Below are 26,598 nucleotides of genomic sequence, written 5' to 3'. Positions count from 1 at the left end.
TGATTAACCAGCATTTCCTCAGAAAAGTTGTGAAGGTTTCTTTTATTCTCAAAAAGCGATTTCGGGCGCTGCCCTGGTTGTGGGGGAAGACATTTGCCCCAAATGCATTCCCCTGGATCCGCCAGTGGGTTGCCCAACTCCGAGCTTGACTAAAAACGTCTTCAAACCCCACCAGAAACCGATGGTAAGGTGAATTTAAATATAATAACTCATCTCTGTCTGCCCGCCTAAATATACTACACATGGTACGGCACCCGGCCCTGTCGGAGCTATGAGCCGATCGTGATATTTTCGGCTTTCCCCATCCCAAGCTCGATTAGAAACGTTCTCCTTCCCCACCCGATTGCTGATGTCAATTCAAATTCAATACCTCATCTCTGTCTGCCCGACCATAACCCATTCATTGCACACCGTTCAGCGCCCGGCCCCGCCAGAAGTATCCTAGCGCGCTGAGCAGTTGCCTCCAGCCGCGTCATCGCGAGGCCCCGCGCGGCCCATAAATGAATACATTGGGCGAATAGCCGTGTCACCCCCCTGATTTTTATGTCGCATTAACGCATAAACGGCAGAAAGTCAAGGCAGAAATTCGACAGGTGCGGTGTTCTGATATTGCCGTTGATGTGATTACACCTACTTGAATAATAGCTCAGCCGTTTAAAGTATGTTAAATGCCAGATAGTTTTCTGATTTTTCTTGCTTTGAGCTTTCATGTGCTATCACTTTTACCTCAGTGTCTAGTCTGGAAGCTATTTGGGAGAGCCCTAAAGGTAAGTAAAAATTGCAAACTGCTTCTAGAATGACTTAGTTGCGCCATATTTGTAGTGAAGCGAGGTAAAGGAGACAGAGGATTCCTTTACAAATAGGGGAGGATTAAGGGAACCCTATGGAAACACGGTTATTGCCATTCTGAAAATTGTTGTCTAAAAAAGTCATCACGGCTTTACGGAATTAGATAAAATTGCTCTTGGAACCGCTGAACACCCCCAAGAATGGCGCTATAATGTCTGAATTCGTTTTTAGCCCAAATACTACATGTTATACAACTTTGTAAACAGAAGTAAAAGTTACCATTTTCTAATGAAAGTAACGTTTTATTAATTTTGAATAAAACTACGAGGGGCAAAGTTTTGACATTTGTCCTCCAGTTATTTTTACCCATGACAAATGAATAGAGATTTGAGTTATTTCACTAACTTTTATTAGACATTGTACAGGTGGGGGCGGCCAATTTATACCACCGGCCAAATTACCCCACTGTCCCCTACGAGGGGCATTTTACTGAGCTGTGTCCAACTGTCCAGGGCACCTCAGCTGTCATCGCTCCGATCAATCCCCTCATCCTTGATCACACCGCTCTGTTCCGGACTGGAAGTCATCTCAGCAGATAACCGAGGAGAGAAGCTACAATAGGAGCGCGTCTCTTTGCCTCCCCCGATTGAGTGACTGGATGGCCTGTTTCACTTGGGGCACCCTCGTTCCATGGCCTCAGCCGCTGAGGCGCGCCAATTGTTGATATCTCATCTATATATTATCTCATTCTGCGCCCTCTAATGGTCTCGGACTCTCGATAGACCGAATGGGCCTGGACCAGCGAAGTAAATAATGGTGTGGGATAGATAGCAAATGTATGCTTAGTTTTACTATACCGAAACCGTAGCCATCGAGCACATCTTTCTCAAATAAATCTAGCTCGAATGTTCAAATTGACGGATTGACCGAGCCGGAGCCTACGCCAAGCAGAGCTTGTCGCGTAGACCCCCACCCATAACGTCCGATCGCGCAATTCCGGGTAACAGGAGAACTTGGATATCAAACTTAAACATGCCCTTCAAGGCCGGACACGGCCTGTCTCACTCAACTGACTTCAACTGGCTGTGGCTGCTCCCACCAACCGCAGACCTACCTCGTCAGGAGTCTCAAATATCCAGCGCCGAAGCGACTCATTCCCGGGCTTTCACCATCGGGTGTCCGACGCTCTACCAACTGAGCTACGGTTAGGGACAGATTCGGCCTTAGAATGGCATTCCCCAGACATAAGACTACTGATGTAAAGTATAGTCTATGCCCAGACTTCAGAGTGGAACTTGATATACACCTCAATGATCAATACCTCTTACCAAGATCAACGAAAACAACTTTTTAGCGGTTTTGCTCTTCGTTCGAACTTACATTATAACATTAAATGCTAGCAATAGCATTCCTTTCAATATAACTCTCCGGACTTTTTGTAGCTGAGCACCTGGTTATTTTTGCTCTTTATTTTGATTGCCTATTTTACGTGCTTCATAATCACTCACAAATGGCGACTGATTTTTGAAGTCCGGACTTTTTGATAATTTTAAACATATTTCGGTTTCAAGTACTTTAAATGTCACATGTTGCGGATAATAATTTTGATAACAGTTTTTTTTTTCAATATACCTTGGGCAATTGATTGCTTCTATTGCTTCTATTGCTCCATCTGATGCTTAGCAAACTAATCCCATATTGTTTTCCTTATTCCATCTTGACGCATTATCTATAAAGCCATTACCTACTTTGCCACATTACCTACTTGATGCACCTGTATCCGAAAAACTGAACGTCTGATTTCAAGACTGGCGTCAGGTGTGACCTCGGTAGTTGCGTTTTATGGCCACAAGAGGCGCTGCTGTCAAAGACCGACCTAACGGGTGCCACTTCACCTGCCGATTTTGGTATACTTACTCATTGTGTAATGGCCGAAGGCCGAAGCCGTTCAACAATGGAACCTGCCGTTAATTTCCACCTTCTACCATTCACAGCTGGGCACTAGCCACCGACCGGAGGACTTGTTAGTCGCTTCTATCGGACCTGGTCGTGGGCGGTCTCATTGTTTGACGTGTCTGGCGGGTGGGAAAGTCGCGCAGCCACTGTCAGCACCATTGGGGGCTTCCCAGGACGGGGCAGCACAATGAACCGTGCACAGGAGGCACATTGAATAATGCACGGGGCAGCGGGTGTGCGCGGTCAGTGTGCCGTAAGGATGAAGGAGTTTCACCAGGTACAAGCTGAGCTACTGTTTGGTGAAACCCCTTCATCCTTACGTACACCATCCTGAGGCTCTCAGCTGAAACACCGCACTTTTAAGCGTCACCGCGGTGTTGAGGTACTCATTTGAGACATCTGCTCTTGCACGCCAAGGCCCATCAGTGCGCAGAGAAGCCGCCGTGTTCATGCTCGTAACCATTACCACTTTTCGGCCTTCAGTATTCAGTGAAGCTACTGTGCCGATGGACGCCGTTTACCGACAGAAAATGAAGCACTATGTTGTCGCCAGAGCCGAGCCGTCATGCTCTAAAGGCGAGCTGCAATCCTGATGGGATGCCGTTCAGAAGATATATAATATCGACGGCGATAGGGATCGTGACTGGCCTTGAGCAGCCTGGATCATCATATCGTCTGACGCAACAGGGAACGCTGACAGCGCCGTGCGCCACCTTTTACAATATGCATTAAGTTACGTCTGAAATGTATTCGTTTGTAGAAAACCCATTTTCGAAACGAACAAGTTTTGCTATATTTTTATTACATATGTGTTGCTTATTTCGAAGGGTAATTGCGATTGAACTTGATTTAATAAGATAAAACTTCTTTATTTAGTAAGTTTCTTCAATTAAATGCCTAAATAATCGTGTTTCTCAGTAACACATATCAGTCCTAAGTGACAGGCAACGACAATCTCCCCTGTCTCAGAATCTCCCCTCCCCGACAATCTTCCCTGCCCCCCTTCGCTTCGCTTCGTCTGCCCCAGAAAGACAAAGGTGGCGGCTCCCTTGACCCCTTGAGTGTCGACTGCCCACCCACCGGCCCTGGGGGCGCCCTTGACTACCCACCTACCGCCCCCCTTGGCGCCCTCGAGTGCCGACCCACCGCCCCCCGCAGCGCCTCTCCAGTTCCGACCCACCGTTCCCCGTGGGCGCCGACTGCAGACGGCTGAGCCGACTGGGCCATCAGTCTGCTGCTAATCCCCCTTAACAAGCCCATATCCAAGGCCTAAGCGGCAGCGACCGCGACCCAAGGCTGCCGCAGATTGGTGTCTGTCAACTTCAGGGCACGGGCCGTGGAGCCGCAGTGAGGTCAACGTTACCGTCTACCACTCTTTGATAGACGAGGAAGCGAAGTAGTAGGTGTATTTGTCAGTACCTGTAAAGTTAATTGCTTTTAGTTCTACCGTTTATTCGACAGCTATTCAGTTGGCCAAAGTCAGTTGATATTTTCTGTACTTCTGTCTCTGGGCATACAGGCGGTAGCTGTTACTATATTGGTTTACGACCATAGTTGGCTGCTTGGCAACTGAGTTACGCTTGCGCTTGTTAATTAAGAGTGTCGAGTGTAATGCGTTATGGACTCCAAAGTGATGTATTTTTAGGTTTCAGATCTCTGTTTTATTTCATTTATTGACCCGAGCAAGACATAAATTATCTTCTCTGAATTCACGGCCAACATTTAAACCGACTGAATTAAACAATGAGCATTTTACATGTATGTTGATTTGTACCCGGTCGCTGATCGCGATTAGATATGGTTAGGCCATGGCTGAGAAGCTGAGTACAAACCTCCTCAATACAGCCTGGGAGCTTGCATTCGGCGGGAAATTGAGAAGCTCAAGGGGTTCCTGTTTAGTTTATGACGCTTAGTAAAGCGTTTTACATAGCGATAAGAAAGCGGAATCACCTCACGTAATCAAACCAATTATTGGGGTCGGAAAACGCCTACATATACCTACTGAATTTTGTACTGATATCAGGCAGCTAAGATCAATCTACTCGATTAACCGCTAAGGTCAAACCATAATAGTTCATCTTAGGTTTGTTTTAACATAAAAAAAAATACAAAACGGATGCTGTTTTTGGCAAACTGTTATATGAAACAAATGCAGAAGAAAATAAACAAATATGAGTTACGAACGTTTTTTGCTTCTGAAGATTTTCAACTAAGCTCTGCGTCAGATGAACTCCTTTGTTTTTCACACCTTTGTTTGATATTGTCATTGTGTGCAGCCAGGTCGAAGATTAAAGCATTCTAGGTTCCTTCAGGTAAGATTAGTAAGCTTTCAGCATTCTCTTTCATGACGGCCGAGGCTGTTGTGGATTCTTTGAACTTCATTCCACCGTGTGAGCTTGTGATGAGATGTGACATGGTGCCATACCCACAATAATGCCTCCCGTTCAGCTACCCAGCGTGCGGCGCTTATCGCTGCTCACAGCGTATTAGGTAGATTTGCTCGCATGAGTGGCCAGTTAATTGACCATTTGCGTGAATCGTTTTCGATTGGTCAATCAATGTGATTGCGCTGTCATTGACACAGCTTATGAACATTTACTTGGGTTCATAGCATACGTATGATGCATTGGAGCCGTCAGCTGATCTACAAATCAGTAAGATCTGCAAAGATTTTCCAAAAAAATATAAGCAAATTTTGAAAGGGTGCTCATAAACGCCCATCAGTTGACATTACAGCTTTTCAGAGCCGTTTGTATCATCGTTGAAAAAGTGGAACGTTTATTGGAAAAGTGGAAGTCTTTTCAACCGCAAACAAGTTGATCATTGATAGCCAGTCACGTATGTATACCTGCATAAAAAGTGGATGTATAAGTCAAAAAGCTCTTGCTTCGTTTTATGCCTGACTAGTTTTGCTGCCACCAAGTAAACATATGTGACTACACTCTTAGGCTCCAGCTGCATATCCTTAAATTTTAAGTACATGAGATGGACCGGTGAGTTTTACAGTTATACGTCTGCCAATTAGTGTGTTTCCGGGCGGCGGGCGCTCGGCAGCGGAACTGCTAGAATTGCTGAACTTGCCACATCGCTCACCATAGTTCCGCCGCGCTGCAGTAGTCCATGCCAGCTTCGGCCGTGTCAGCATTTTTATTGGAGGTTTCGTCGTCTCGCTTAGACCATCTGGTGAATTCAAAACTGCATTGGGAACTAAACAGCAACGATTTTAGTACGCTCTGATGCACTGAATTATTGATTCCCGTTCGTGACTGTAACCAATATTGCGTTTGACTATCGCGCATCTATTCACCTTCATGCACACCTCGGTTCTTATAGGGTGCAGGTATCCAAGTAGACTACGCGTTCGTTCGATATTGAAAGATTCTCGCCGGCCAAGTCTTTCTGTTTTCCCCGAATCTGATTCCCGGACGAGTGACCGGTCGAACTTTACGCCGCCGGTGACAAGATGACTCTTTAATTGGTCGACCGGCCATTGGTGGCGGACGAGGTCACGTGAGGGCCGGTGGGGCGCGGTGCCGGGCACGGGCCGGTCTCGGTGGGCCGCTATACCGTCGCTGCCGCCCCGCCACCGACGGCCAGCACCGGTCTGCGGCACCAGTCGTGGCCGACACAGCCGCCGACCGGCACCGCCGCGGGCGCTCTGCACCTCCGCCGGCCCGCACGGTGACGCCTGACGTCGTTAGTGTCACCTGACGCCATCGCCGTCATCAGTGACGAGCTTATTGTCATCAGTGACGTCAATTTCGTTACCTGACGCCGTCGTCGTGTCACCTGACGTCAGTCATCTGCCAGTCGGTGAGAAGCTCACCTGTCATCTGACATCACCATCGTCACCTGGCGTCACTGATCTGTGGGTGTCTGAAGTCACCTTTCAGCCGTCATCTGTCACCTGAGTGACGGGTGGAACAAATTGACAGGTTGACAGATCGAATCCCTGTGGACGGCATCCTGCCAAGAACTGCTGCGGCTAGTCAGATCAAGACAATGTGAAGAACTCTCACAGAGGCAGAACAATATTTGAGCTAGTGTGGCTTCTGTCTGCGCCATATCGTTAGAACACTTGTGAGGCTCCATCGGTTACGAGCGTGATAAGTAATTCATCAGCTCACCATTCGAAGAATCAGTATTATTGATGTGTCCATCAACATTAATTATTGACACCGAATCAGCTGGCGCCTGATGGGCGTGTCCGAAAACTGAATTGCTTCGCTGGCTTCGATTCAGACTGATCGAAAATCGGATAATCCGCCGAATCACCTTCGAATCGCACTCGATTCCGTACTTGTTGTGCGATGCCGGTGGTTAATCTTTGGGAGTGACAGCCGAGTTGTTAAGAAATCACCTCCGTTAAGGACGGCCCCTGGAGGTGAAGTGAATAGCTAGCCGCTGGAACTGCTGGAATGAATAGCTAACCGCCAACACCGCCTAGGGCTTGTGGAGTTGTACCAAAAACTTTCATTCAGAGTGCACGATGCAAACTCATTTAAACTGGTATTAGAAGAAGTAATTTCAGTCCCGCCGACCAGTGAAGAGCGGCCTTGTGTCCCAGTGACTGAGGTTCTCTAAGCTCTGAGCTGACTCCGGTCGGAGCACGATGACGCTTATCTCCGGCTGTACAACCGGTTCGCTGGGGCGGCGGTGGCAGTCACTGCTGCCGCTGCTGATGGTGACTGTCGTGTGGCTGGACACCGCGGCTGCCAGCGAGTTTCCTGAGCGCGAGTGCTGCGACTCCATACCTCCACTGCCGGCCCAGTTCACCACACCGCCGGTGTCTGTGGCCACCGAAAAACCCAAGACGAGCAGCACTTCAACAACGACGACAGCCAAACCAACAGGTAGGCGCTCGTTACAACATTACAGACAACTTCACCCTCATATTGGTTATATGATCCTACGCAGTTAACTACTGGTAAAGGAAATCATTATGTACTCATGAGCGTCGTAAGAACCGAAGTCTTACTGCCCACCCGGCTACTACATGCTGTATATGCTTCTGCCTATCAACATCATCCAAGCCTATGGCAATGTATGGTAACTTTGCGTCATTGCTACATAAACTTGACTGCGGCATACACCTGACATGCTTTTTTGTTGTAAAACTTCAATTACACAGAAGCTAACGCAGTGTCATTTTCGGACATGACGCAAGTACATACACTGTATGTTCGACTGATTCGATTAGTTACCGACCGGTTCGTCTCTTTCGGCATAGCATACGTCAATTATAATCCAAGGTAAAGGAAACGAGTTGAGAGATAAAGGACATGCGTTGAGATCATACCCACAATCACTGATCTGGTTTCCCTCTGACTTTGATATAGATCCCTTCATCTTTTCATGAGATAGTCGATGTCTCGCACCTGCTTACGAAGCGATGCACACTGCGAGCGAGAAAAGCTCATCGTCGAACAAGACTGTATGATTGTACGAGTATGATTGAATGCTGTATTGATCACCAACACGTAAAATCCCATGAACAGATGAAGCCACAGCTTTAACTAATGATGTTGCAGGGATAAAAGAGCACATAGCCTGTCAATTGTACGCTGTGTGGCGAATCAATTGATTGCAAAAACAGTCGGCTATCATTTGCCGTTATTCCAGAAACGACGACACATATTGGGCCCTAATTGAACCGTTCATTCTTATCAATTTATCCAAGCAATATGTCTACTCTCTATCATTCAATTAACCCTCGCCCGCACATGCCATTTTCCCATCCTAGAACGCACATGGGGGGGGGGGTTGCCACCCCCCCCCCGCGCCATTTCGTTCCTGTTGAAGATAGAGCTTAGCGGTAAAGACCAAAGATAGAGCTTAGCGGTAAAGACCAAAAAAAATTTTTTGGGAAGAGACAAATCCAATGATACCCAGTTTTACCTTCTCATGTCAGTCATTGACCTTCCAGGTTAGGTCAAACTAAAAAATGTTGCTGTTTTGGGTCACCGTTGGATATCAAGTGCGCTGCTTATCATATACCGATCTCGATGCCGTTTTCTGGTGCCAAGCCAGCTAGAACCTCTTTGTCACACTACCCGACCAGGTTTTTGCTGCTGAGGTCATTTCAGGTCAAGTTAGGTCAAGGTCAATTATATGTGTTTGTATGTCTGTGTGTGTCTGTGTGTATACTGATGTGTGCACCGATTGTTTATGTGCCCATATTACATGAAATCATGATCTGAGAAGCTTTTACCAAAAATGCAGTCAAAAAACTTCACAAAAAGTAAATTCCGCTTGCCTAAAACGCAATTATCTTAGATGACCTAGGTTGACCTTGACCTTGACATCTTTACATCGTCGAACAATATGTTCCATGATAGGTGGGAGGTAAGACTGGTAAAAAAGGCCGAAATCAAGGTGTCAAAAGCTCACAAGGCCCATAGCCAACGCAAGATGTCGAGAATTGGCCATTTGGGTCATGACATGACCTGAAAAACAAGGTCATATCTCCGAAACCAATAACCACAGAAACTTGAAATTTTCAGTGGACATCAAGAAAGGATGGAGGAGCAGTTATACGAAAAATCAGCCTTCTAGCTCTAAAAATGTTGAGTGCAGAGCAGAAAGACTATCTTGGGGTGGCAACCCCCCCCCCCCATGTGCGGGCGAGGGTTAAAGGTAGTGTGCCACCTTTGAAAGATTTCCCATTTTATTTTTCCTAGGATAAGAAGCTTCTGTTTTTACCTAATATCGCAAAAAAAAATCAAAAATGGGCCTGGAATAGTGCCTTTTTCGCCTAAAAGTTTTTCGGTTTTTAGATATGTATAACAACTGTAGTGGGCTCACCTGCAAACAGGCGTCGGGCAACAATCGCGAATGCGGCGCACTTGTGACAATAAGCAAAGGTCATTATAGTGTTACGACCATACGACGTACGGGAATGAGTTATCAGCTGTCTAATCGTAGACAACACAATGTCGAGCCTTAAACTGTAAGCCCGTATTGTATTGTTTCTTTTATTTGGCTGTCGAACATTATTTATGGTTTGAAATGTGATTTTATGTAAAATAATTGATATGAAAAAGCCGTCTTATAAGTTATGACCCCATTTCACCACACGCAAGTGGCAGAAATGACAATGATCAGCTGACGCATTTTTCTTGGCCGAAGTCAGAGCGCGCGGCCCGACGCACCACGCGTATTTGGAAATTCCGACCTCGACGAGCATCAGAAGCCACCTAACAGGCGTGTTCGAAACCGCAGGAGATGATGATGAACGGGTTTATCGAAACTTGATTGGATGAGCATATCGGTAATAGCGATTTCAGTGTGTGCATTTATTGTTCATAGTGGTGTGAAATGTGGTTGGGGTACGACCGACAACCCGTCGGGGCGAATTTCGCACTGGGGTACTCAAAATTTGAAGAATTTAAGACGTTTCCATGAGTTTTGAAGGTATGGATAAGTTCTAAAAATCCGGTTCTCCTTATCTGGGCCATTAACTCCATACGGTCCAAGAAAGCTGGCACACTACCTTTAATGTGAAGCATTTGCTGGGTACACGGCGCACCGCCGTGTGACCAGACAACAGCTATGGAGTTGACCTTGCATCGCGGTTGGGCCCAAATTACACCTTCTGCGGTATAGCTGTCTGAGCAGCGCGGAGGCAGTCAACGAATGAAGCCATGAAACCGCCGTGCAATTTGAAATGGCACGCCACCAATGCCATCCCCACGGCGACATTGGACGGCGAGATATCCTCGGAGTCGGTCATACATTCCGTGTTGGTCGGTATCGGAGATACGGTAACATCAAATCGCCGGCGTGGATGACGGCCATTTCGCGGCCACCGGCACTCCGGCCGGCCGGCAGGGCGGTCGGCTGCCAAAAAGGCCGAGCGCTGCCAATGAACGGCCGACCTGCGGGCACGCTGTGGGCCCGACATTATATGAGGTCGGCGCAGGGATCACCGGTGGTGTAAATTTTTCAGAGTGAGTTCTAGGGATCGGAACCGAATGCCATTTAAAATGTTGATCAAGGCAACAAAAGTTCAATATCAACCGTATCAAAATCTAATCGGTTTTGATCGTATTTATTGACACATCACTTTCTGAGTTTGGTATTGAAAATATGTGATTTGCTTGTCATAAGCGCGTCGTCTAGCACAAACATTAATAATGCTTATAATTGTTCGCATTTACGACGCAAAGTCATCGACTGAAATCAATCACTTAGCAGAGATTTTCTGATGTGTTGCTGTCTTTTTAGGTCTTGTCATTTAAGCTCGGCTGTTGTCCTTATCGCTGTTGAACAAGGGCTTCTCAATGGATAACAGACGTTTGTTATGTGTTCAGTAATGCTGGTTAAATGAAAGCCCCCAGCACCGATAGCGCTCTTAACCAATCATTATGATGTTTGATCAATGTATAGCTAAGCTCCGAAGAAACATTCAGAAGAGGTATAGCGTCATCCCCGTTTTCAAATCACCATTATCATTCTTCTCTTGAAACAAATGATATGATGTTAGGAACTATCGAACTGAGGGACCAAGTGGAGCGCCTGAACAGCCACTGTCCGACACGCATAGCTAATGGAGATCGACCTCCATGCATGATTTAGCCGGCCGCTGGCGCCGCCATTGATTGACCGGTCGGTCGACTCCATAAAATGGGCCGCGCCGGGTCGACCGGCCGCGCCGGCCGCCGGGCCGGTCAATTGGCACGCCCCAGGTGCGCCGCCAATGCCGCGCGTGATCAAAATGCGCCACCGCGCCGCCGGATTCCTCAGTTTATGTTGGTCGTTTTACGTGCGCTGCCAGCTAACGGAGCGACGCTGCCTCCGGATAGAGGCAGCAACGGTCTCACCTCTCCAGTTAGCGAGTCGTGTCGCCGCGTCCCCTAGAAAATGTCAACCGCTGTTGAGAAGCAAAAACGGGCCAGTTTGAGTTTGTGTATGGACCCTGTGCCGACTGTGCAGCATTTAATGATATGATGATGTGTATGTGTATTTAAAGACCCGCAGCAACTGATTCTCTGCCGAATTCAGACTTCTGAATTCCTTGGAGGAACGTTTAAAAACAGTAAACACAAACTTTCTCAGCCCACATACATAACATTTCTGAAACTTCATTCGCATCAGTCTCCACGAAAAATATGTGGTGATATTTAAATAACCATTGATAAGCAGTGGCGCTGCTGCGTCCGTTTCGTGACATATTACGGCAGATGCCGCTAATGAAACCCCGGGGACCACCGATGACAGAGAACCAGGGTTATTCCGGTCGGCGCGGCCTCAGAGGAGTAATCTCCTCAAATCCGGCCCTGGCACGCCGCTCAAAGGGGGCTTCTGTCGCCTCCCGGCTAAGTGGAGGCCGGTCGGCCGGCGAGCGGCCCACATAGGATGCCGCCACTGCTGAGAGGCCGCATATGAGGCCAAGAGGTGGTCAAATAAAGGATGGTCAGAGTGGCGTCCGACGGGAGTCTTCTCTTCTCCTCCAGTCCTGCTAGAGCGGGATAGGTCACCCGGCGTTACCAGAATCTCTGCATCACGGAAATGAAAACCAGTAGCGCCTAAAAACCTGCAGCCGAAATGCTCAATCAAGCATCCTCAAGATCTCATCATCGTCGAGTTAGACGGCCAGCGATAAAACTCAATTTATAGGGACGTATTGATGACCGATGCTGCAATGCATTACATTGGTCTGCTTCGACTGTCAACTGGGCTATTCCACTTACGATATCCATAGGTTATCTGTACGGTGATTTAGTCATTGGAGTATATGCCTACCTTCAATGATAATATCCAATTGTTCATAGCCTTGTCAAGCTTGAAATAGATAACTTAATATATCTGCAGCGTCTCAGATATCGCCGATCATCTGCCGATGATCTGAAGTCGGCGTCAGAATTATCAAGACTGCATGTAACAGGCGCTTTCTGTGATGGCGAGCGGCGGCTCTCCTCTCTGGAGAGTCATAAGGACAAGTGGTCAGACAGAGCCGCGCGCTGCTGACGACCTTGTCAATCGGATCGGCTATAGGCAAAATGGCCCGAACATATCCCCCGTGATATAGGATAGCAGGCAATTTCCACCATCTAAATGCAATGGCGGCTTCTGGGAAGATATTTCAGCGAGCTTCGATGGCCAGCGCGCTGCAGACTGCCGGCTACAAATGAGGCCATCGCGCAGAAGTTTATTGTAGTCAAGTCATCTCGTTCCCCACGCTAAGCCAATCTGTCCGACGCCCCAACTTTGTAGGTCAAATGCTGAAGTTTGTCCGAAGTTTTACACCAGGATAGACTGGAGCTCATGGTTTTTGCGTCCAAGACATGTTAAATTGCACATTTCCTAGACGCGGAACCTCTGGGAGAAAATGAGGGGGGATTCCCTGGTACGGTGTCAGTGATGTAGAGGACTAATTAGCTGTCTATGTGAGAGGAAGAGGAAACTGGATAAGTTGTATTTTAAGTACCTTATTAGGCGATCGCTTTCAAGTGTAAAACACCTACCAATCTAAATACCCGGTCTTAAATTTGTCCGAAAATATATCATTTTTATGTGGGTGCATTAATAGAACATATAATTGAGTTTCTACGCAGAAAAAGCGATATAAAATACTCAATACATGTCGATCTATATGATGACGTAGCATTATGATTAGGCATAAGCTATTTAGAAGAAATAGCAATGCAACTTGACGTGCTTTGTCGTCTCTGCAAGAGTTCATGGACACCTTTTATGATCGTTGTGTAACCGCTATACCTATTTGTGGTGTCAATCGGAACTTGAATCTTCGGAATTCCGATTTTGTCCAATGTCCAATTCGGAATTCTGTTGGACAATGGCAGCAGGCTTTGGACAACTTTGGACAATCGCTTGCTACACCTCAACATTTTTAACCCGCGCCCCACTGGGGTCTGCGTATAACACGCCCTACTGGGGGGGGGGGGGGCTATTCATAGCCCCCCCTCCTAACTCCGAAATTACTGGGCCGATCGTCAAAATTCAAACGGCGTCTGATAGCCCCGGAAAAACTGTCGAGCGAAACCTAATTTCATTGACCTCGAGGTCACCGATGACGTCACAGGTCAGGTCAAAGTAAAAATTATTAGCATTTTGGTTTGTTCACGTTTTGGGCTCTGGCCGCCGTCCTACAAGTCAGATCAGGCTCATTTTTGGTTCACACACTCGTGAACAGATGCTCTAGATACCCTGAGGGTACCAAACTTGTACTTTGATTTTCAGGTCAAGGTCAGGTCATCACAGGTCACGAAAATATTTTATCATGCGTCGGTCACGTGACACATGTTTTATGGTCCATTTAGGCCAAAGATTTCGAATTTGATGTCGTCTGTGTCATTCGAGGTCATTTTGAGTCAAATTTAGCTTAGGTCAGGTCACTTTCAGGTCAAAAAAAGTCAAATTTTGAAGTTATAATTTTTCAACAGAAAAGGTGTCTATTGGATGCAGTTTGAGCTCAGGAACACGATGGTGCTATTTATATTGGCGTACAATGTCAAATACGTGGTGAAAAATTGATTTGAAAAATTAATAATTGTGAATTTTTTGCAATAATGCGTATAACTTGGCCATTTTTGAAGATATTTAGCTGAAACTTGCTAGAGTTAGTCATGATAACGCGTTCTATCACATATATTCCGGTTTTTTCGAAAAGTCAAAAACTTTTTGGAAAAAATGTAAAAATGTAAATTTTGAATTTTATTATATAAAATTTTCGAAATTTTCAAAATTTCGAAATTCCGAGATAGCAGTTTGATAGTGCAGTCAATTCTGAGTCCTCTCATGCAAAGAAATTGGATCTAGCTTAAAAAACTGAGCCCTTGGGAGCGATTGCCGTGGTTCGATGTTTTGCGTCGAAATCGGCCGAACATGACGTCACTCTGACGTCATTTCCGGCCGACCTATAGTAGCTACGAAGTTCAAATTTTGACACAAGGTGTCAAATTGATGCAGCCGAAGGTACTGAAAGTTTGGCGTTGATACGTCAAGCGGTTTGGAAGTTATTGCAGAAAAACGGGAGGGGGGGCTATAAATAGCCCCCCCCCCCCCAGTGGGGCGCGGGTTAAAAAGTAATCGCGTTTAACATTGATTGGCTATTAGAAAGCTTAGCTTTCGATATGCTTAACACTTTTGAGCTGGTAACGGTACATGAAAAGCAAATTAAATGACAGTGTTGAGTGTAAACTATTGCGTAGGTGTCGGACATCTTTGGACAAATGGCTGGCTTGGACATTTTTGGACGGACAGTCGACGTAAGCATTGGACATTGGACAGACTTTGGACGGCGTTTTCTGAAATTGACACCACTAATACCTATGCAGTAGATAGCATGATTCATAATGGTTTCCATTTTCGTTAGCTTATGTTCTTCTTGTGATTTGGACGGTTTTTTATTTTATAGGAGCTCACACGGACATAGCGATAGGCATTCTTATTGAGTAGGCTGTCAAGTCAGATAAGTCGAAGCAAGATATCAAATAAGATCAACTTTAATGACTACGTGGCCTCGGATGATGCCTTAACTTTAAGTTGAAAGAGGAATTAGTTCTTGATATAGTTTGCATTGATTTACTGCTCATTGGAATATCTCGAAGGACATATGCAAGTACGTCGGCTTGATATCCTTGAAATAATGAATGAAAGCAGGTCGGCTGTGTTCTTTGCGTAGTGGGAACGGCTTGCGAAAGTTTTGCAAGTTATTTCAGTCAGTAATGCCAGGTACCTCCCTTGCTAAATTGAAGTGTCAATTTCATTGACGGTAAAGTTCTGTCAACTCGCACCAAACAAGTGTGTGCTAAATTTCAGAAATAGCAGGACTCCACAAGGAAACCATGGAAAGGGATATTACGATATTGAAAATCCTTAATTTTTTTCCGGAATAAAAACAAGTTTTTCAGCTTTTTCTGGTGGAAAATCAGCACAGCCGTCAAAATTTCTTATTTTCTCATTAGGTATTACGCACGGTGTTGATTGTCGAAACTTACAGGTGTTAAGTACGTAATCCAGCGGTGGTCCTCTAGCTTCGACAAAGCCCTGGATGAGCCTTCACTTATCTTTGCGAACTGCTGGGATAATAAAACAGGCTCTGAATCTCACTCTTCTCTAGTGTAAACAAATTTCGTGGCTAGCTGAGGTATCATATTCATCGGCCGGTGGTATTGATTTACGCTGCAGCGCAGCCGGCCGGCCGCTCGGGGGGCGATTAGTGGCGCGGCTGATTGTTGTGACAAGTGTGGCGCGGTGTGGCGAAACGCGAATAGCTCATTATCACCGTCAGCTGCCGGATGACGCCGCGGATCGGGTGACGGCAGCGGCGAAATTCCGCAGCAGTATGCAGTCCAACACGCATCCATATTAACGAGTTAACTACCACAGATGTGCACAATGCATATCATACAAAAATAAAATACCTACACATACACATGAAATTCTTCAACTGAACGCCTAGTTCTTTCACTCAGGTTAACCCACCCATAACTGGAATATATTCCATAACGCGAGTGACTGGGGGGAGGGGCTGTTTAGTCTTGTTTCCAGAGATCATAATGCTGACACAAGTGTTCCATCATGCTGGTACAGCCATAGATAACATGAATCATGGTACAGCGCATGGTACAACTACAGCGCATGGAGCCACGCTTCAAGTCCATAGGTACAGTCCAGTACCTATGTGTAACTTACCTAACTGTCGGGGTCATCTAAACGTCTGAGGTTTTCTGTATTTCACGCGTACCTATATTATGTTACATGAAAAGCTGAAGCGTGGTATATGTAATATAACTCTTCGTACATAACAGTAACATTCTTGAAATAAAATATGACCTGTACCTGTGGCCGAACTTGAAGCTCTACATCCATCCGTCAATTCAACAAGCAAAGATAGAAAATTATCATCAAAACCAACTTGTTGATGCGTCCGCATTTCAAAACACTTGTCTGATAATCAACTTCGCGTTTAGTTCATCGACACACCATCGATCATGTGTGAAACGATGGCCTTTTCGGTAACACAGGAGCCGTTCGAGCGGCTGCCTGCCGGGCGCCGCAGGAAAACCGATCGACGTGTAGCGGCCGAGCCACCAGGTCGATCCGTCCAGGGATGGCTGGGGTGGGGGTCAGTTGCGATAGGAGAGAGGGTCAGTTGTAATAGCCCGCGCCCCGCTGGGGGGGGGGGGGCAGAATCTGCCCCCCCCCTCCCGTTTTTCGCCAATTACTTCTAAACGCGTTACGCCAGCGACGTCAAACTTTCAGTGCCTTATCATACATAAATTTGACACGCACCCTGAAAATTTGAGCGAGATCCGTCGGATTTTTTTTGAGAAATTGACGTTTTAGTGACGTCAAGTGTTTTGACATGGTGCCGCACGATTTTCTGATCGACAAGCTGTCGGTGTATGGTATCGATCCCTTCTGGCTTGACGACTACCTCCGAGGTCATACACAGCAGGTCCAGGTCAGAAGTCACGAGGGCCAGCTGGTGCGATCGTCCGTGAGATCGAACTCAATCGGTGTATATCAGGGCGGATCGTTAAGTTGCATACTCTGGTGTATTTTCGCGAACGACCTCTGTCTCCATGTGCCCGACAATGTAAAAATAGTTCAGTTCGCCGATGATACCCAGATTTGGACAACTGGCAAAAAGCATGACCTCCCGTTACTTATAAACCGGCTCGAGACAGCTCTCCAATCGATGTTTAACTGGTTCTGCGCACACCGTATGAAAGTGAACGAAGCAAAGACTGAACTGATGGTCATGGGAACGAAGCAGATGCTGAGAGGTATTTCTCATGTGAACGTTCAGTTCAACCAGGCAACAATCAGATCGTCAAACCATGTTCGTAACCTCGGTGTGATTTTCGACCGTAGCCTTGACTTCCAACCTCATGTCGATCAACTCGTTCCGAAATGTATAGGAATGCTCCTCGGCCTAAACCATGTCAAACATGTCATACCGATCGCGACCTTGAAACATCTTATCACAGCTCTAGTCTTCCCCGTGCTGCGCTATTGCATGTCAGTTTACGGCATATGTAACAAGGCGCAAGTCCACCGCATTCAGAAGGTGATTAACTTTGCCGCACGAGTGCTCAGTGGACGCCGCAAGCATGAGAGCATATCAGATGTTGTGCGATCGCTCGGGTGGCTAAATGCTGATGAACTGATCACTTACCATAGAGTCATCACCATTCACCGACTGCTTACCGATGATGTACCGAGGCCAGTAGTCGCGACTATCCGCCCTCCCGCTCGTGAGCAGCACAGCCATAGTACTCGCACTGCTGATCTTCTCACAGTGCCGCGTATTCGCACAGAAGCGGGACGCAGTCGGCTGTGCTTCAGTGCCGTGAAGTTATATAACTCTGTGCCTAGGAAGCCTGGCATGTCTATCAAAACAGCCACCAAGCAACACCTGTTTGCGTGCCGTGACGAGTGAGTTGTGGTGACGTTTGATTTGATTTTATTTTATTTTCCCATTGTTTTGAATGTATCGGGGTAAATGCTTCCTATATCCGTATGCTTGTATTATTGACGTGCGATGGTGAAAAGCCCCTGAGAGCAGTGGACCTTCGTGAATATACATTCTGATTCTGATTCTGATCATGTTCGCCATTTTCGCCTCAAAAACGGCAAAATTTCAAACGCCGCTAACATCTTCATTTTTAAAGGAATCAAGACGTAACAAAAAAGGTTATACGTAATTCTACTTTGTCTATCAAATGGCTATCTCGGTTTTTGAAAATTTTGGATTTTGGCCAAAATTTTTCCAAAAACTGACTTTTTTTGGAAAATATTTATAAAATCCAAAATTTTGAGTTTATCGAAAAAATCGGAATATATGTCAAAGAAGTGGTCTATGTGCACCTACATACCAATTTTTAGAAGAATCGGTTCAAAAATGTGGGAGTTATTCAAAATTTTATGACGTCACGACACACAAATTTTTTGAAAAATGTTTTTTTTTTGGAGGTTCTAGACCTCGTACGGAAACAAAAATAGCACCATTCGATTCGCCGTGAAAAACTGCATCGGATAGACACCTTTTTAGGCCTTAACAACCAACTTCAAAATTTGACCTCACTTGACCTGACCTTGACCTGACCTCGACCTGAAATTCATCCAGAGGTGGTCCATATCACTTATTGAGTGTGCCTATTGAATTCCATGAGTAAAATGACCCATAAAACATGTGTCGCACATGCCCTTTTCTATATTTTGTTTTTGGTGACCTGACCTGACCTGACCTGACCTTGACCTTGACCTTTGAATGACATTGTGTGCAACGAATATTGTCTTGGTAGTCTAAGAACACGTTTTGGGCAATCAGTCTCAGTCCATTCTTCGGCAACTACGGTGCAAGGCCGATACTGTAGAAACTTGCATTTTGTACCCTTGACCTGACCTTGACCTGACCTCTGACCTACTTAAGCAAAAAAATTTGGGCTCTTAAGATCCGCCTTGTTGAGAGCTTTCGATTGCCGTTTTTCCCGTCTTTCTACGACCATCGGTTCGGAAGTTAGACAGGGGGGCAGAATCTGCCCCCCCCCCCCCCAGCAGGGCGCGTATGGCTGAATAGCCCAGCGGGGCGCGGGATAGGAGAGAGGGTCAGTTCCGATGGGAGAGAGAAGGCCAGTTGCGTCGGGGAGACTGATTGATGGGGGATATCCCAGGTCAAATGACATGTCACTCGGTAACCGCTGTATAAATGGCCGGAAGTAATTCGAAACTTCGGAGAACCATGACCGAAAGCAGTGGCAGGGAAATTTTGCAAAGGTTCCTGACTGCTGGTCTATCACTGTCTGGTCCGTTTTGCTCACCAACCTATTCCTTCCTCGCTTGCCTGTTCCGATATTCCACCTGTCCTTTCCACTCCCCCTCTCCTTTCTCCCCCCCCGCTCTGTTCCTCTCCGCTTGCTCGAGAGGAAGGCCAGGATTGTAGATTACTACCCCTACAATCCCGGCCATGGCGTCCTCTAGTATTGGTTCTTCAGGCGCCGTGCTGAACCCATCAGAGAGCGCCTCGAACGGCCAGTGACGACCGAGATACAGCTCCAGCCTGACGGCAGCCAAGCGGGCCTGACCTGCTCCCATTCCCTCGGACGGGCCAGTCTTGTAGGGCGGCGGGCGCACGTCTTTATTTAAAGGCGGCCATCAGGAGTCGTCGTCAGACGGACGTCGGGGGATCGATCCGGGCCATTGATTTCTACCGGGCGCCATCCTGCCCGGCTGCCAGGACGCTGGGGGACGGGTCACCTGTCCGTCCGGCACACCGGGTCCCACGGCTACCGCCGGACGGCCAGCGGGGTCCCACGGCCGCCGTCAGGGTGACCTGCGGCCGTCCCGCAGCTGCCGCTTGGCCACCTCACCACGGCAGTCGGCTCACCGCTGCTCACCTGAGCACAAATAAATGGTGACTGCTGGCAAACATTCGGGAGCTATGAAACTTGATAACGGATAGTGGACATGTTTTAGGAGTACTTCTTGGGCTGCCATGGGTTGAAAGAGTTTCATGTTTGAAATTGAAGTGATTCGCTAAAGCTGTATATGATAATAAGCTTACAGTTTTAGGGATAAATTATTTCGACAAAAGTAAAAGATGTGTGCAAAGAGGCATATTGTAATTGCAGGCCAGACCCGGACCTCGCTTTTCAACATCAATTTGCAAGCCGCATTTATCTCAATCAGACTGCGTCCTTACAAAACGCAATTTAATCAGTTTAATTTCCAACACTTTTTTTGTTAAGCCCTGTCCTTGCCCTCTTTCTTCGTGACAGACGCAGACACGATGCCTTTGGCGTGTGTCCCTTCCCACGGTCCCCGCTCTCCGGTCTTTGTGCCATTTTTCGGCGCACTCTGATAGCCGTCCCGCCGTTTTCCGGCGTACCCGATCCGTGTTGAGGCCGTACTGGGGCTGGCTGGGCCGAGCTCCGTCTGTTATCTGACGAGCGAATTCGGCAGCCCTCTGCCATGCTCTGTCCATCGCCGCCCTAAACGATACCCGCATGCTCTGGTGACTTGTTGGAGCGCTTAGCACCACCACGAAACGCTGTCCAGTTTCGATCAGTATGAATTCAAGCTGCAGGCTATCGACTTTGTGATCTCGCCTCCTTACAGCAGCCTGAAATATTGCCAGCAGTCTCATCTTCGTGGAATGACCCATCGGGCATGCAGTCCCGGATATCTGAACTGAACGGTCCTGCCTTCAGTCTCGCCTCGGCTCAATTATTCCGCCCGTAGTCTCACCTCCATGAATTGACCAGTCCTGCTTCCAAGGTCTCTGATCCGTGGATTGGCCGAGCTGGTATAGAATCTCACCTCAGAGGACTGGGACCGGTCCCTCTAGCAGTTTTACCTCTGTAGCTGACCGACCCTGCCTGCAGTCTCACCTCCGTGGACTGACCGGTCCCGGCGGACGCCGATTTCAAACACAAATGGTTGGATCAATGGGCCGGGGGCTTTCGGAGAGCAGCGGCAGCGTTTTATGGCGTTGTGAGGATCAGACCGGGCGCTGCGACCTGAGGTGGCGGCGCCCGTATAGAGCGACACGGGCCACGAACCCTACGCGGGGAGACCTTATCAGGGTGGCGAGCGACAGTGGCCGGTGCCAGTTTCAGGAATCGGCGTATGGGTCATCAGCTGTATCTGCTAGGAGGGATTCATTAAAAAAAAACCTACATATGTATTTGCCTGCAGTTTCTAAATGTATTATTGCTTCCAAATTAAGCTTGATCCTCACTTTGCTCCAGTACTGTAGTGAATACCCTACCGGAGACCGAGTTTTACCGAGATACCCGGCTCGGCGAGCCGTGCGATAGACCAGAGGTTTGACATCCGGGGCCGTGTGTCATCCGGGAGTTTCAAACGCGCGGGTAGGGGTGCGGACGTGACCTGTGGTCGGTCAGCGTTCGGCGATTTCGGCCTCGGGCGCCTCTGACGTCAGAGGCATGACCCGGCACTCGGGCGCAGCGCCCGGCGAGAGACGGGCCGCGCGGTCGCAACCGTGGTGCAGCTGGACGCGCGATCGGAACGGAATTCAGCCAGGACCCGCATCGTAGGTCAAAGGTCAAGGGCACATATGGCCGGCGGGCGAGACCAGCGGCCGAAACAGAAGTCGCTGTGAGGCGAGGGCAGTGATCTGACGCCGGCCCGGGCCTGCACGATGTCTGATAATGTTTTCTGCTCTACTGCGGGTGCTTTGACTGCGCTAGTTTCAATATTGCGTGTAATAATCATAAGCACAGTATGATTTAAAACAATAAGGTCAATATAATCTGAACATATATTATAAATATTTTCAGATAATTATTAACCCGCGCCAAGCAGGTGCTCGGCGACAACCACCTCCCTCCCCCCCCCACCCCCACTAACTCGGCTCCTGCAGGCCACGCCCACGTATGCGACACGTGGTAAGCGGCATTCGAAAAAGCTCGAAAATCTAAAAAAAAACATTGTTTGCTTGCTTCGTGCAATTGGAAAATATAATGTCTGAGAAGGCACTCTCCTCGGCCAGCGACGTCTAGGACATAAATTGATTCCCTGCTTCAGAAAATGTGAAAAGGTTTAGCGTATAAGTCCGTGTAGCACTCAAGTTGCCAAGCGTGCCAAATATTTTCTCACCCGTAACACGCCCATCCAGCGCTCCCCCACCCAATCATCGGCCTGACCACTGCACTGTGGCGCTCTCATCATCCCTGATTGGATAGAATGTGACCCAGCTTTGCGTCACGCTCACGTGCCCGCCATTATCACAGGTCATTCCCGTGTCCCTGCCCCAGGCGCGGACTGACAGTCACAAGGTCCACGCACTGCTTCAGTCTGACTCTCACCTCACCGGGACAGCTACCCTGGCGATACGGGAGGGGTTCGGGAGGGTATTCAATGCAGTACTAGAGCCAGGCGCGAATCAAGCTTAATTTGGAAGCAATAGTACCTCACTGTGGTGCATTATGGTCTGTTACAGTTATTTCGATTTTGTCCCAGCTCGCTACGGTTTATGCACCGGTACCCATGAACATTGAACAGGTGACCAGAAGTGACACCACCTTCAGCTCGGCGGCTCACAGCAACTTGGTATAAACACTACATAGGTTTGATACCGTGCCTCATATTTGATATCGTAATGTCACACCCAACTTTCAAATGGCTTGGCTACGGTCTGGGCTGAGCTTCCCTGACTGTAGGTAACTTCAGATGTGTTTATGAATTTTTGACCTCGTGTGGTCGTGAAGCTTCGCTGACATTTCCTGGTAACACCACGGAGATGCTGTTCTTTCCCTCTCGTTTTCTCCTCCTCCTTCGCTTCTCTCCCTCTCTCTCCCTCTCTCTCTCTCTCTCTCTCTCTCTCTCTCTCTCTCTCTCTCTCTCTCTCTCTCTCTCTCTCTCCCCCCGTCCCTCACCCCTTCCTTCCCTTCCTCCCTGTGTCTGGCCCTGTCGCGAGTCCCGGCGGCTCAGCGCCCCTGTCCCCGTTGGAACTCCCATCACGCGCTGAGCCGATATCGAGCGCACGGAACCGTGCCGCCCGACCGCCCAGTTAACGGAAACCGACGCATAACAGCCGGACACCAAACGGCCAGCCATACTTAGCGGTGGTCACCTGACATTCGCCTACAGTTCATTAGGCTCTGATCGAAACTGGTGCATTTGGTTTGTAATTTATGGTGCGAGCTGGTTTCTTAGCTGAACGTTGGTTTTCCAGTCTCGTTGGTTGTACGGCTGCCCCGCATTTTAATGGTTGTTTTCTTTCCCGAGAAGGTATCATTATCGTAAGCCTGCTTATCGAACGGTGGTGCCAGCATGTATTTGCTTTCAAGACAATTTTCCCGGCTGTTTCCCTGGAGAGGGAGGTGTGAATGAGTGAGCACCTTCTGAATACGCTCGGCTCGGGGTAACTGGCCTATGTGCCGGCTGCCGGTGGGGTGCTGGTCGCCGGGCCGTCCGTACGCCGCCGCCCGCAGCAATTACAGCCAACCAATAATCTGAGCGGCGTCACCCCCGTATTGCCATGCAGGGCACAGACAACGGCGCATACATGGCCGCGAGGAAGGGGGCGTACGGGGTTTTTCATTGTGGCGTGAGATGCTTACTGACCGAGTGTGGGCGGCGGCGGCGGCTGGCGGCAACCTGACCGGTCAGTGCCACTGGAACTGGGGCGGTGCCCACCGGTAATGCCTGGTAAAGCCCCAGAGGTCTAGCAAGTTAGTGTCAACTAGCGTTACTTCACTTCACATTGGAATTTCACATTTCATTAAACTTTTTATAATTCAGAATTCTGACCTGAAACAAGAACCGATGACTGTTGTTAGCACTTGTTTATAGCCAACTCTTCCTCAAGCCGTGCTGCCGCGTGTAACTGGCTAGATGCCAAGTAACCTCACAAGTTTGTAAGTTAACGCGGCGGCTGGGCGCGGGAAGGATCACTGCTGAGGCCGCGGCAGCGATGGATGGCCACTGAAGGAGTATTTCACACCAGTGGCGGGCGCCGGCTCACGACGGCCTTTCGTCGGCCGCCAGACACACGGTCTGCCTCCATAGTGGCTCATCGGGGCCGGTCGGCGCACTTCGTGTGGCGGCGCCGCGTTGTCCGATGGCTGCGGCGCCAAGCCCGCCGGCCTCATTTGGGCATATGAGGCCGCTGAAAGCCAACTGGGGGAGCCGGGCGCGCGGTGGGCGCTTATCTCGAGTGGAGAGAGGCGGTCGGCCGTGAATGGATGAAGGGTGAGGAGAGCTATCTTGGTTTGCCGTAATTATGTTCACTCGTGACGGCTGAGTGCGGTCTGCTGACTCTGCGGATGGGCTTAGCAAAGATGGGACATGGACTAGAATTTTTACATCAACCCAATTAATGATAAACCAATTTGCCTACTTTTGTGTTATTTGCAATTCAAGTATATAACCTTTTTAAAGAACATTATTTTATCATACAAGGTAGTTGTTTGCCACTTAGGTAAAATGGCCACGCATTGCCTATCATTATATTCTTCGATATTATCAACATATTCGTTAATCTTCTATGCTGTCGAATGTCGAAAGCATTGGTCGTCGAACCCATAGGTGGACACAGGTCAGACCCATCAGATCCACGGGGCCGGTGAGCGACACCACGTCGGAAGTGACGAATTGCAGAGCAAGCCCCAACTGGACTCTCAGCCCGTCCTTCACAAGGACCGTTATGGGCCGTGACGGCAGGTCATTTACGACTGTTTACATTCCCAGCTCACCCCGATCATCGTACGGCTGCGGAACCCATTGATCGTATCGCATGTGTGGTATCAATAAGGAAGACAAATGCGCCTTTTTTTGAAGCATACAATGACACTTGATTAGAACACAATCCATGACCTGCCAGCGTAACTCTGATGTGTGCCTCAGAATTCATTCCCCAAGAGTCAGCATTTCAACCTGTTTGCGTTGATTTTATTCAAATGTTGCTTCTTTAATATGCTCTGTACGGTTTTTGTGTTCTGTGATCTTTGAAACCTGACCTAACCTCAACCTTTAGCCATTGGAGTTCTTGATAGATAACCTTTAAGGAGATCCGTGGCGAGGTGCATTGGAGGCGTCTTAACCGTCGGCTGGTCGTGCCTTTGAATAATTCTACAGGAGTTTAATTTTGTAGGGACTTCTGAAATAATCATGACGTTAAGAGCTGTGAGACCTTTCTGAGGTCACGACACCTGGGCATTCATTCTTCGTGCCATGCACGCCTCGCGCTTTTTTTATGCATTTTGGAAAGGACAATGAAACAAATAAAATGAAATCAACGTTATTAAGTGCATTATTCTTAGGAATGGCTTTCGAAATGAGCTTAATTTTTTTGTTAATTTAGTTGATAGCATCCTCGTCCTTTGCTACCTTGTCATCTCACCTTGATCATGTCAAAACTTTGCAGGCGAACTTCCTTCAATTAAGCACCTCTCGCCGTAGGCAAAACTTTCCCGATGAACATGCCGAGTTGGAATTGGTCCGATCAAACATTGTGTTTGAGCTCGCTGTTGAGTCGGGCTGCCTGCTGTTTTGCAGTGATCAGCATCCGAACGGCGTCGACGACCATCAACTGCAAGCTGGCGAGAGAGTTGTGTGAGAAGGACCGCGTCTGCCATTCCATCACGGCCATTATCCCGCGACTCTGCGGACAGGAGCTAGGTGAGAAAACGACTCTCTGCGGACGGGAGAGTCGTTTAGGTGAGAAAATGACTCTCTGTGAACAGGAGCTAGGCAAGAAATAGGCACCTTTTGGTAGGAAATCGATGGGAAATCACGAAACACATACAGCTGGTTGCAACTGCGGCTGCTGGAAGCTGAGTGGTAAGCACCAAAGAGGTTCTTAACTTTTACGGCTTTTCCTTCATCTCCTTCTCAATCGGTTCTGTCTTTGTATTCGTTTCTGCCTTTGTCTCTGTTTTTGCCTTCGTCTATATCTCGTTCTATGTTGATCACCGCTGATGACTATTGTCTCGGCTATTCCGTTTCAGTGCCGTTACTATAATGGACATAAACTTCAAAGGGCATGCTTCACAAACGTGTACCGTTCCATTTCAGTGTCGTGCTCGACGGTGACGGTGACTAAGTGTCGGGCGGCTCTGAGGACACTGGTGGCATTCCAGTTCTTCCAGCCCACGTGTCTGTGCAAGGAGCAGCGCGTCGACCCCGAGTGTAACACCTACCGCAACCTGGTGTTCGACCACCCCTGCTTCGGAATGCGCAGTCAGGGTATGTGAAATATTGCATCTTTACGACCCATGTAATGACGGAAGTGAGTGTCCAAGGGAAGCTATGTCCTCGTTGCAATGGCTAAATGATATAAATGATAATTTATGCCTCAAATGGAAGTCCAATGGGACCCACAAAGACGCTTCGTGACAGCCTTTAGCCAATCAT

The 26,598-nt window shown here is 48.0% G+C and overlaps 1 protein-coding gene across 1 annotated transcript in view; it reads left to right on the top strand.

Moving 5' to 3' along the window:
- The first annotated feature begins 7,357 nt into the window (after positions 1-7,357).
- Positions 7,358-26,598, top strand: part of LOC122385989 — a 40,016-nt gene continuing 20,775 nt past the window's right edge. Inside the window, exons 1-3 of the mRNA XM_043374751.1 lie at positions 7,358-7,598; positions 25,741-25,863; positions 26,260-26,430. Coding sequence (XP_043230686.1) covers positions 7,358-7,598; positions 25,741-25,863; positions 26,260-26,430 — 535 coding nt within the window. The remainder of the gene's footprint in view (positions 7,599-25,740; positions 25,864-26,259; positions 26,431-26,598) is intronic.

Source organism: Amphibalanus amphitrite, unplaced genomic scaffold, assembly GCF_019059575.1.
Source record: "Amphibalanus amphitrite isolate SeventyFive unplaced genomic scaffold, NRLGWU_Aamphi_draft 000236F_arrow, whole genome shotgun sequence".
NCBI lineage: Eukaryota > Metazoa > Arthropoda > Thecostraca > Balanomorpha > Balanidae > Amphibalanus > Amphibalanus amphitrite.
This window is presented reverse-complemented; position numbering and strand designations above follow the sequence as displayed.